A 12,436-nucleotide genomic window follows, 5' to 3' on the forward strand; every position below is an offset into this window, starting at 1 on the left:
GTCTCAGAATCCGAAACAAAGTGGGAAAAAAACCAGACCACAGGACTGAGCTGACAAAGGGAAAAGAATTGCCGTCCACTTGTCTCCCCTGTCCGGTTCTAAAGGTGGTGTGGAGAGCCATTGGGACAACCTCCCGGCCTGGCCCTGCCCCGCCCCCCCCCCACGCCCTTGCTCACAAACTACTCTCCAGCTATTCCGACATCTGTTGGCATCGTCCTCTATCATTTGAGCCATGTTCTCCAAAGAATATGATTCCCAAGAACTAGGCGACCCACTCCCAGCTGCCTGTTCCAAGTTAATTTGGGAACAATGCCTCAGAGCCCAGGACAGATGTGTTTACCAGCTGTTCTGGTCCTTCTGGTATAGCCCTTTTTATTATAATGTCACAGCTCGGGTGGGGATGTCCTCCATTCCCTCCACCACCACCCCCTTATTCCCATCCTGAACCTCTACTGAGGCATTTCTGGGAATAAGAGGCCAAGGGGAATTCCCATAGCTCAAGAAGGTAAGGGCTCCAGATGTCCTTTAGTGTAGAGGAGACTCACACTGTCAGAGTGGGAAGGGCCCTTAGAGACCTAGTCCATCTCCTTCATTTTGCAGATGAAGAAACTGAGGCCCAGGGAAGGGAAATGACTTGCCCAAGGTCACACATCTAGTAAATGGCAGAGTCAGGACTTGGACCCATGTCACAGAATCTAGAGCTGGGAAAGACGTTAGAGATGACTGATTCCAAACTCATCATTTTACAGAGGAGGAAACTGAGGCCCAGGAAAGGAAAGTGATCTGCCTCAAGTCAAAGAACCAGGGATTGGAAATCACGTACCCTGCAACCCTTCCACTGCACCATCTGCTTCCTGTAGACCCGGGAGGGCAGGATCCATAGCATCTCTCAGCAAATATTTCTGGATGGATCATTATTCTTCCTTCCTTCCTTCCTTTCTCTCTTTTTTTTTGCAGGGCAATGAGGGTTAAGTGACTTGCTCAGGCTCACACAGCTAGTAAGTGTCACGTGTCTGAGTCCGTGATCATTATTATTTCACATCCCCCTCAGTGATATCCTGTCAGCCATCTCTAGGGAGCACTAGGTATCTTAGGGTGATGTTTTTCACCATTCTGCTAAAAGATCCAGCCCAACCCAGTGGCATCTAGTCCTCAAAGCCCCTTGCCCAAAAAGGCTGAACCAGTGGTACTTATTTCGAGACATGTTGGATACAAGAGCTTATTTTGATGGGTAGTCAGAACTAATTGCTTACATTACATTTTCCTAAACTATAAGATAACTTTCCTTTCTGTAAAATGAGAGAGATTGAATTTGGTATTCTCCTAAAAAGAGAGAGGGGGGGAGGGAGGGAGGGGAGAGAGAGGGGGAGGGAGGGAGGGGGAGAGAGAGAGAGAGAGAGAGAGAGAGAGAGAGAGAGAGAGAGAGAGAGAGAGAGAGAGAGAGAGAGAGAGAGAGAGAGAGAGAGAAGGCAGCAGCAGCTAGGTGGCACAGTGGATAGAGCACCGACCCTGGATTCAGGAGGACCTGAGTTCAAATCTGGCCTCAGACACTTGACACTTACTAGCTGTGTGACACTGGGCAAGTCACTTAACCCCAATTGCCTCACTAAAAAAAAAAAAAAAAAGAATTTGGTATTCTCTGAGGTCCTTCCCTTCCAGACCTGACATTTTATGTTTTAAGGGCCCATCCAGCTCTGACATTCCATGTTCTATGTTTGAAAGTCCCACCTAGTTTTGACATTCTATGTTCTGAGGTCTCCTTCAGCACTGACATTCTTTCTAGCTTTGAAAGTCCCTCCCGGCTCTGACACTGTGTTCTAAGGCCCCTTCCAACTTTAATGTTCCATGGATCTGAGTGTCTGGCTTCTAGGATACTATCCTATTTCTGTCCATTCAGAAGCACTGGAGGCAGCAACATACTCGATCAAGTAGTGGCAAACCTGGATTCCAATCCTGCCTCAGACACAGCTGTGTGACCCTGACCAAAGTCACTTAAGCTTCGGTTTTCCTAGTAGCAGTAGCAATACTACCTCTCAGGGTTGTTGGAAAGTTCAGGTGAGAGAACATATAAACCCGTTTACAAATTTTAAAGCCTTCTATATGCCTTATAATTTGTCCATGGGAACTTAAGGGTTAAAAAACAAATCACTCCCCAGAGAGCAGATATGGACTCTTTGTATGTCAGGTCTGCCCCACTCAACATCAAGGACCTGAATTTCCTTGCTCCTCAAAATGGGGATAGAGTATGGGTGAAGAGCAGAATGAAGCATCGGTTGCTGCAATTGATGGAATTGAGCTGGTGCTCATCCCTGTGCTGTACCAGGAGGAAGTCCTTAGGGTGGGCAGTTTCCCCCCTTTCACGTATTCGACTGTTTGATTTTGGCAAGTGGAATGAGCTTCACTGAGGTAAGAAGGGCGGGAGGGCCATTAGTCCTCAGGTATAGTGGAGAGGAGCCAGCTGATTCTGGTTACATTTCTTTACATTGGACAGACAGACTGGCCTCTCATCTCGGACTTTCTAAGGTTTGGGTCTCTGCCTTTCGTCCTCTTCCCTCATTTAAGGGGATTAAAGGCTAGGATCAATTCTCTGAAAACTATTGGCTGAATCTCTTTGTTTCTTCTCCCCAGAAGCCCCTCGGGACTCTTCTGGGTAGCCGGAGGGGCTTTCATCTGAAAGCCTTCTAATGGAGAAGACTTTGATAAGCAATCCATTCGCTAGTTCTCATCTACCCCACGTGCAGTGGAATATTAAGAGAGAAGGGAGGCAAGTCATCCCATTTGGCAACCTATTAAATTAACTTGATCCTGGCCTGGTTATAGGACTCAGAGCCCTAAGGACTTTAGAGATCAAGAGTCCAGTTCATCCCAGTGGGTTTTGTTCCACAAACTCCTTTCAGCAACAAAACGTGTGATTTAATTTCATTTAATATCCTACTCATAATATTCTACTCACAATATCCCACAATTAAAGGATTTTTAGCGAGAATCCCATGGGCAAAGAAAGAGTTTGCAAACCACTAAATAGGAGCCACTAATACAGTCCAACCTCCTCATTTAAATTTTTAATCTTATTTTTATTGATCTTGTGTTTTTAGTCCCTTATCATTCCCCAATATATCCCTTCATCTTGTCATATTCAGCGAGCCAAGGTTTAAAAAAAAAAAAAAACAACAGCCCTGTAACCAAGGTTTAAAAAAAAAAAAGTAGGGGAAAAAAGCAACTCCCAGCCAACAGCATATGTAATGTGACACACCCAAATTCCCTCACCTCTGCATTTTCTCAACTGTTCTCCAAGACCCAGCTTGTAAGTGCTTACCGAACTTCCAGCCTAGGTGAGATAAGGAGACCCAGCCCCAAACTGAAATCAATAAATCAGAGGAACAAAGTGTTGGGTGAGGTCCCAGGGAAGAGCAGAGGGAAATGAGGTCATTTTCAGGATGAGGAAACAGAGAACTAGAAGAAGGGAAGTGACTTGACTAAGGTCACACCAAACTGTTAGGTGACTAGGTAGCCACAGGATTCAAACACAGTTCTTCGGACTCAAAAAATCAGTGTTCTTCCTATATACATAGATTTGGGATATGCAAACACCACCAAGTGGCCTTTGAACTCAGACAGAATCAAAAGAGGCCAATTCAATATGCCCTTATCTTCCTATACTCTTCCCTCACTGGGAGCTCACTGAACACTTTGTTCTTCTGATTGACTGATTTCGGTTTGAGGCTGGGTCACCTTATCTCACCCAGGCTGGAACTGCAGCTACTACTCATAAGCCCCTTCCACTCTGCCACCCGGGTCGGTTTGCCCCTTCTTAGGCAGCCTCTCACCACCACCCCCTTGCCCTCCCAGGGGTTCAGCCTATTGGTGATAGCCTTAGTGGGATTCAGTGTGGACATCTGGCCAGCTGCAGCTCTGAACTCCGAAGCTCAAGCAATCCACCAGCCTTAGCTCCTTAGTGGTAGGGGTTGTATCGTTTATGCTAGAATTTGTGGGGAGGAAGGGTACAGCTGAGTGATTCTAGCACTTTAGGAACTCCTTGTGTGTCCACTTTGGCTCCCAATGCAGATTCTGATTTATGGGTGATCCTGCCTTCTCAAACATTAGGTCAGTAGACTGGACCCTGGGGAGGAACCTGCCACTCTGGGAGGACCTTCAGCCAGGGTTTGTGCTTGTCATCCAAGCAACATCCTAGTGAAGTACACAAAAGCTCAATTACAGGTTGGACTGAGGGATTTCTTGGACACAATTTTCAGCCACTGTCCCCTAAGTTACAGAGGACTGGATTGAGAGAGGTCTTTTCTGACCCGGGGACATCACAACTGTTTAAGTATTTAAATAGGACGAGTAAGTGTGGCAGGAAGATTATCACCAAGGAGTGGGATCGGAGGTGGGCCAGTTGTATAGTGGGAACGAAAGGAAATAAACATATAAATAAATAAACAAACAAACAAACGAATGAATGAATAAATAAACAAACAAATGGAATAAATGAATGAATGAATGAATACATAAATAAATAGAGAAAATAAGAAGCCTCCATGGATGACCACTCCTCAGATGGTAAAAGAATATAGGCAAGTCCCATAGTCTGCTGAGAGGCTCCACTTTGGAGGATGGGAATCACACAGAACGGGAAGATTGCCAGAGGAACCCAGCTCTTGAGCTGGCAGAGACCTCAGAGACCATTGAGGCCACCCCTCTCATTGGACAGAGGGGAAAACTGAGGTCCAGAGAGTGGAGAAGTGACTTGCCCAAGGTCATATAGCTAGTGTCAGAGGAAGGATGTGAACCCTCTGCACTGGCAAAGAAATGACCTTCACTGACATCACTGATACATCTAATTATTACATATTCGTGTATCCTTTCCTCCTCCCCCTTGCTAAATCATAAGCTGCATGAGGGTAAGTGCCGAGCTTTAATTATCTTTGCAGGACCCACCCCCCAAGTCCTTTAACCATAATAGGTACTGAAGAAATGGAATACCCACCACAAATGAATATTGGTGACCCTACAAGTCAAAAAATTATATACAAATGTTCGAGTCTGTCAAAGAGCGGAAGCCAAACCCTTTGGGAAGGAGGGAGTATAAATGTGGCACATTGCACATGTTTTCAGACTTTTAAAATGTATAAATGGGTTGGGCTGATTTTTTTTCTCTTTCTTTTTCTTGTCTTTAAAAAATATGAGATGGCTCTCTGGAAGGAGGAGCTATTGGGAGAAAACTAAGATGATGTAAAAAAAACCCCAAAAGATAAGAATAAAACTCATTTTAAAAGTAAATATTTGGTTTTTTAAAGGGGCTGTTATGGGAAGAAGCTTGGTGCAGTAGAAAGAGGGCTCAATTTGGGCACCTGAGTTCAAATCCCGGTTGTGCTGCTTATGTGTAACCTTGGATAAGTCCCTGCCCTTCTCTGGCCCTCAGTTTCTTTTTCTGTAAAATGAGGGATTAGTTAAAGGACCTCTGAAGTCACTTCTAGTGTGGAACCCTGGAATCCTCTGATCTCTCTACTGGGCTGAGATGTAAGCCCTAGTGTTCTTATTGGCCAAAAGACTTAAAGGTCTTGAAGAGAGGATGTCAGAGGTGATGGGACAGGGAACACCATAGCAGGAAGGGCCTTTAGAATCTAAGAATGTGGTATGTTAGAGCTGGAAAGGAAAGTAAACACTGAACACTAGGAATACAGAAGAGAATTGGAAAGGGCTTTAGAATACAAGACTTATTTTGCTGGAGCTAGAAGGGGCCTTAAAACACAGAACCTAGAACACTGGAGCAGAAAGGGATCTTGGAGGGGAGCTAGTACAATCCACAGATTTTACAGAGGGAGCTAAGGAAAGGACTTGCTTAGAATCACATAACGAGCCAGTGGGAGGCACTATACCTGTACAACTCTTCCAACTGTGGCTTAAAGTTTTATTTAAAAGGAGGAAATTCAGGACCAGAGATAGAAAGTTACTTCCCCAAGGTCACCCAGATAGTAAAGGGGAGGAGACGGGCCTATAGAATTCACCTTTTCTGATTTCTAAAATGGTTCAATGCTTTACGACTATCGTGAACAAGTTGGGCCTCAGAGAAGACCTGAGAAAGCGGAATTCTGGGGTTGGGGAGAGGGTGGGCTATGTCACAACAAATATCTTTGGGACAAAGGAGAACTAAAGGTTAGTGGAGGGGAAAGGGAGTGAGGAAGAAAAGTGATGTAAGACCACAGGCAGCCATCCCAATAACAAACATCGAATGGTTCCAAAAAGCGATTCTGTTTAGAGAATCCTGCTTACTATGGTCATTAAGAAAGGAAGACCAAGTTCTATAGTAACACCTAGGACTCTCCACTGGGACCTATCTGCTTTCTCATTATCTCTTGGCTTTCTTTCCTCAGATACCATGGCTAGACCAACTCTGAACCATATGAAATCCATGAATTTGAGAATAGGTCTCTCACCCACACATAGGTACTCCATTTAAGCAACGGTTGTCTGCCACTGTGGCAACTGTTGAACTGGATTCCAGGAAAAACAGATGTAAGAGCATCTTTCTTCCTCCCTCCCCTCCCCCATAAGTTTGTAAGGGAGAATTTTTTTTTTTTAAGCAAGAGTTTAGCATAATCCTAAAGTCCTCCCATCTTTAACATTTTCTGTCCTAAGGGATTTCCCAGTGCTGATTTTTTTTAATGTCCTAAGGTTCCTTCCAACTCTAACATTTTTCTGTTCTAAGGGATTTCCCAGTTCTGATTTTTTTTTTATGTTCTATGGTCCCTCCCAGCTCCAACATTTTTCTGTTCTAAGGGATTTCCCAGTTCTGATTTTTTTTTTTAATGTTCTAGGGTCCCTCCCAGCTCCAAAATTCTCTGTTCTAAGGGATTTCCCAGTTCTGATTTTTTTTAACGTTCTAAGTTTCCTCCCAACTGTAACATTTTTCTGTTCCATGGGATTTCCCGGGTCTGATATTTTTTTAATGTTCCAAGGGGCCCCTCCCAACTCTAACATTTTCTGTTCCATGGGATTTCCCCAGTCTGATTAAAAAAAAAATATTCTAAGGTTCCTCCTAGCTCTAACATTCTCTGTTCTAAGGGATTTCCCAGTTCTGATTTTTTTTTTTAATGTTCTAAGGTTCCTCGAAGCTCTAACATTCTCTGTTCTTAGGGATTTCCAAGCTCTAATACTTTAGGACCTAAAGTCCTTCCCAACTTTGATATTCCCCTGAATTACAGGCATTGGTCATTAACATGTCTATTCTTCTAAATCAGGGGTTCCTAATCGGGGGTTCGTGGACCCCAGGGATCCGTGGACAGGATTTCACCGGGTCTGTGAACTTGAATAGGAAAATAAGAATACCTTGATTTTCACTCACCCCTAACTGAAGTTTAGCATTTCCTTAAATAATGATTTTTTAAAAAACCATTCTGAGAAGAGGTCTACAAGACTGCTGGGGGGGGGGGAGGGGGCGGGCCGCAGGGAATCCAAAACATAAAAAAGGTAAGAACTCCAGTTCTATAGGGGAAGATCTCAGAGAGTTTTACTGAGTCGATTAGGGGAGTCACGTTAGCCCCTAGCTAAATAAACATCAATCTGAGAGACCTAGCCCATACATAGTATCTAATTTGAGGGAGACATAAAAGAAACATTAGGGGTAAGAAGTGCCCATCCCACTCCGTGTAGCTAGGGGAAAGGGCAGGGGTGGGGGTGGGGGGAGGTTCCTGTGCTTACCTGAAACATGAAGTGTTTTGCTCATCCAAGCATAGGGACCTCCTATGCTGGGGGGATTGGAGGTGGGCTCTGTGAATTCCATGTTCTCAGGAGGGAGGACCCCGCTGGGCCCAGGATGAACCAGGTTGCCGTAGTCAGTGGCTCCATATGGAGCTGGGGTTGGGGCCAGGGCCAAGACCTGGGCCAGGGTCTGGACTGAGGAAGGCTCCACCACAGAGCTGGAGGGTCCCTCCCCATAGGCAGCCCAGTCCTCCCTTGGGGGACCATAGGGGGGCCCCCAAGACCCAAGCCACTGGCCATGGCCTTCCAGATTGGCCATTGGAGAATAGCTCATGCTGTGTGGATAGGCAGGGGCTGGGCTGAAGGTCTGGGCTGGCAGGTGGCCCCCATTGCTGCCCATGCTGGTACCCATGCCAGTGGCGCTCAGGCCGTTGGCCCTCTGGGATCCCGGGTGCATCTTGGCCTCCTTCTTCACGAGGCAGCTTCTGTGTGTGGAGGCTTTGAGGGAGAAAGAGGTTCTTCCTACACCATCCTGGTGCCTCTTTGTGACACAGCCTCCCCAATGCCCAGAAATCTAGTGAGCTGCCCCCTAGTTCTGAAGGCTGTCAGCCAACCTTGAGGTGCCTCCTTGGCCCAACATGACCAAGCAGCCTCTGTCTCCCGAGGCCTGGGAGCAAGGCTAACGGTGCATTCCCATCTGGCCCGAAGGCTAGGCAACTTTGGGCCTCACCCCCCCCATTTGCATTCAAATGAAGGGCAGGCCCACCCAGGCATCCCCACCTTGCAATAACTTCTAGTGTATCCAAACCTTCTCTCCTCCCCCTGAGCCCCTGAGCAGGGCTTGAGGGGCGGGGCCTGCTCCTGGGCTCTGACCATTCCCTTCAGACACAGAGATGTCTCTTTAGTCAGAGCTCAAGTAATCAACAAATGTCCAAACTGGGAGGGCCCTTAGAACACAGAACATCAGAGCTGGGAAAGACCTTAGGACAGGGGATGTCAGAACCTTAGAATGTAGAATGTCAGAGTTGGGAGGGACCTTAGAACAGACATTGGCAGAGCTGGAAAGGCCTTAAGAACACTGAATATCAAAGCTGGGAGGGACCTTAGGACAGGGAATGACAGAACTGGGAGGGGCCTTAGAACACAGAAGGTTAGAGATGGAAGAGGCCTTAGGGCTTAGAATATTAGCACAGTGAAAGAGTTTCTAGAGATTCCAGAAAAGCAGTTTTCCAAGTTTAATCCCAGGATTCCCTGGGGCCCTTCCAGAGAGTCCTCAATGTCAACACTATTTTCATAATAAAACACCAAGGTGTTTTTAAATCAAATATGGTCAATATCTATATAGCTATAACTCACTTAAACAAAAGCTCTTGGTGGAGGGGGGAGGGCAGTCTTTGATCATTTTTAAGACCAAAAAATCGGAGAGCTGCTGCTGCCCAGTAAAAGTATTTGAGAGTTGGAAAAGACTGGAGCTCATTGGATCCAGTCCCTTAGTTTTACAGAAAGGGAAACTGAGGGGGGTAGCTAGGCGGCACAGTGGATAAAGCACAGGCCCTGGATTCAGGAGGACCTGAGTTCAAATCCGACCTTAGATGCTTGACGCTTATTAGCTGTGTGACCCTGGGCAAGTCACTTAACCCCCATTGCCCCGCAAAAAAAAAGAAAGAAAAAAAGAAGGGGAAACTGAGCGTGGGAGCAAAAGTGACCTGCCCCAGGCCACACAGTAAACTGGTATTGGAGTCAAATTAGACACCCCCCCCCCATCTCCTTCCTGGCTCCTAGGCCAGGGCTCTCTGCACAAGCCTGAGGGGCCTTCTCTCCAGCTTCAGTTCACAGTCCTACCCTCGCATCCAACTGCAGATCCCCTGCCCCCCTCCACTGCCCACTGCCCACTCTCTCTCCCTGGCCACCCAGCATCTGCCTCTTTCCTGCCAATTGTTGTTTGGCTCAGTCCCACAACCCCTCGAATGGATCCCCTCCAGAATCTCCCAGGGAGCAAAGAGTGCCCTCAAACCAGACCTCAGGAGCAAGGCCAGCCAAACATCAATGGGTCTTCCATGAAGATCTTGGGGGTCTCTCCTAGGGCACTAGGGGTCTGGAAACTCAGCTGCAGGCGAGTGTTGGGGCCATTCGAGCAGGTTCTGCCCTCTCCTGAGCTTGCTTTGAGAGGAGGGAGGTATGCAAGGGGCTGGGGAGGGCCCAAATGCCTCTGCCCAGCTGCCACAAGTCCCAAGTCAGATTTCCTTTCCTTTGCAGGGACCACACTTTCTGTTCCTCAGCTGCTCTTGCAGCCCACAACACTGATTTCTCACCAACTTCAAGGCAACAGGCAGGGCAGGGGGATGGACCCAGGTGGGCTTGACCCAACAGCCTTAGGCTTGAGCTCCAAGGGCTCCTGAGAAATGGGACTTAGCTTATGTCCTCAAAATGTTAGCTGCCTGCTAAGGTTTGCAGCACGGGAGTTGGCTGGCCAAGGGGCAAATGAATGCTTGTGAAAGGAATCGGCCCTGCCTTCTCCCACCCCCACCCCTCTATCATCCCCAGTTCCATTTATTGAGGCTTCTCTCACTTCCTGGGGTACCATCCCCCCTCCCCTCCCTCCCCTCAGGCCCCAGCCCCTCCCCTGAACTTCTACAGGGAGGCCCAAGACCCATTCCCCTTCTTGAGACCTCTAAGAGCCCCCAGGGCTCCCGTAGACCCCCCTCCTCCCAGAAGAGATTATCTGACCACCAGGCCTTAACTGGTGGTGCTACAGCCCCCATGGCTTGTATTGTTCTTGGCCTGGACTTCGCAGGGCATCTAGTTCAACTACCCAGGAGGCCCTAGCTCCACGTGGTCAGTTGGTTTCTGCTGAACCCAGGGAAGGCAGTATCTTCTGGGGCCGGCCTCTTTTGCCATAGGCTCAGGAGATTCAGAACTAAGTAGGCCCTTGGAAATCACCCCATTTTACAAAAGAAGAAAATGGAGCCAGGACCCAAACCCAAGACTCTCTGGCTCCCTTTTTTTCCTCTACTTTCTTAATTTTATCAAATGAAATAATATATGTCAAGGACTTTGCAAACCTGAATTGTTGACTATTAAATGGATTTTTGCCCCCTTCCTCAGTCAACAAGCATTTATAAAACACCTATTGTTTATAAAGTGGTGCCATGGATAGAACTTTGAGCCTGGAGTCAGGAAGACTTGAGTTCAAATTTGGACTCAGATATTCATTAGCTGTATGACCCTGGGCAAGTCACAGAACCTGTTTTCCTCCATTTCCTTAACTGGGAAAGGAGAATAATAACAGCACCTATTCCCCAGCATTGTTGTGATAATCCAATGAGATAAATATTTCTAGCACATAGTAGGCACCTACTAAATCCTCATTTCCTTCTTTCCTACCATGGGTCAAGCCCTGGGGAATACAAAGACACAAAAAGACTAGTGCTTGCCTCAAGAATTTCCCATTCTAACACACACCATCCACCCCACACATCCTGACTGAGACAGAGCAGGGGCAAGATCTGCTCTGTCAAATAGCTATTTGACTATATGCCTACACTCCCCCGTCCCCAGCCTTTTATTTGTTTTTGTTTTTGTTTTTTTTGCAGGACAATGAGGGTTAAGTGATTTGTCCAGGGTTACACTGCTAGTAAGTGTCAAGTGTGTGAGGATGGATTTGAACTCAGATCTTCCTCAATCCAGGGCTGGTGTTTTATCTATTGCACCACTTTTCTACCTCCCCCCTATTTTAATAACTACCTTTTGTTTTAAAGTCACCCTAATTTCTGAATATATTCCTCCCCCCCTCCCCAACTCAGGGAGCCAAAAATAAAGATGAAAAAGAATAACCAACACTTCAACCCGGTCTGCCAGTGTTCCACACCCAGAGTCCTCTGCTTCTTCAAAGAGAGAGATCAGTTTCCTTCTCTCTTCTCCAAGGGTAAGTTTGGCCAGCATTAGGGGAGGAGGGCTTGTCGATTCCATGTACACTGTATCAGTTGTGTCCATTTTCCTCCTAAACCATGCTAAACAATGTCTCTCTCTCTCTTTTTTTTTTGGCAGGGCAGTGAGGGTTAAGTGACTTGCCCAGGGTCACACAGCTAGTAAGTGTCAAGTGTCTGAGCTCGGATTTGAACTCGGGTCCTCCTGAATCCAGGGGCTAAACATTCCCTTTAAACAAATAAATTTGTTTTTGGGGCAGCTAGGTGTCGCAGTAGATAAAGCACCGGCCCTGGATTCAGGAGTACCTGAGTTCAAATCCGACCTCCGACACTTGACACTTACTAGCTGTGTGACCCTGGGCAAGTCACTTAACCCCCAATTGCCCCACCCCACCCCAAAAAAACCTGGTTTTACCGCTATTTTTAAAAAACCTTCCCCCTTGAAACAAAGAAAAACAGTTAAACTGAATCAATGGACAGGTCTAACAATGCATGAAATATCTGTCCCACCTCCCCCACCACAGGAGGACAATTTGCTTCGTTCTCCGTTCTTCAGATGCTGGATTGCTCGTTGCAGTTCTTTGCTTATCCTGGGCTGATAGGCCCTGAATGCTGAGTCGTCAGCCTCCCACCCCGGACCTGGGCTCAGTTCACTGCAGGATGATGGAGCATGAGAGCCAAAGATTCTACTGGGCACTCTCAAGATATTGGTACAAATTGAGATGACTCTGTGAGGATCCCTCCCTGCACTGCAGATTCCCCAACCCCCAGCTCCAGACACCCAATTTCAGAGCATGGCATTAGCCAGC

The 12,436-nt window shown here is 46.9% G+C and overlaps 1 protein-coding gene across 1 annotated transcript in view; it reads right to left on the reverse strand.

The window, feature by feature from the left end:
• LOC122733915 (homeobox protein CDX-4-like) overlaps positions 1 to 8,158 on the reverse strand; it is a 17,023-nt gene extending 8,865 nt beyond the window's left edge. The window contains exon 1 of the mRNA XM_043974624.1: positions 7,702 to 8,158. Coding sequence (XP_043830559.1) covers positions 7,702 to 8,158 — 457 coding nt within the window. The remainder of the gene's footprint in view (positions 1 to 7,701) is intronic.
• Positions 8,159 to 12,436: the final 4,278 nt, after the last annotated feature.

This window comes from Dromiciops gliroides, chromosome X, assembly GCF_019393635.1.
Source record: "Dromiciops gliroides isolate mDroGli1 chromosome X, mDroGli1.pri, whole genome shotgun sequence".
NCBI lineage: Eukaryota > Metazoa > Chordata > Mammalia > Microbiotheria > Microbiotheriidae > Dromiciops > Dromiciops gliroides.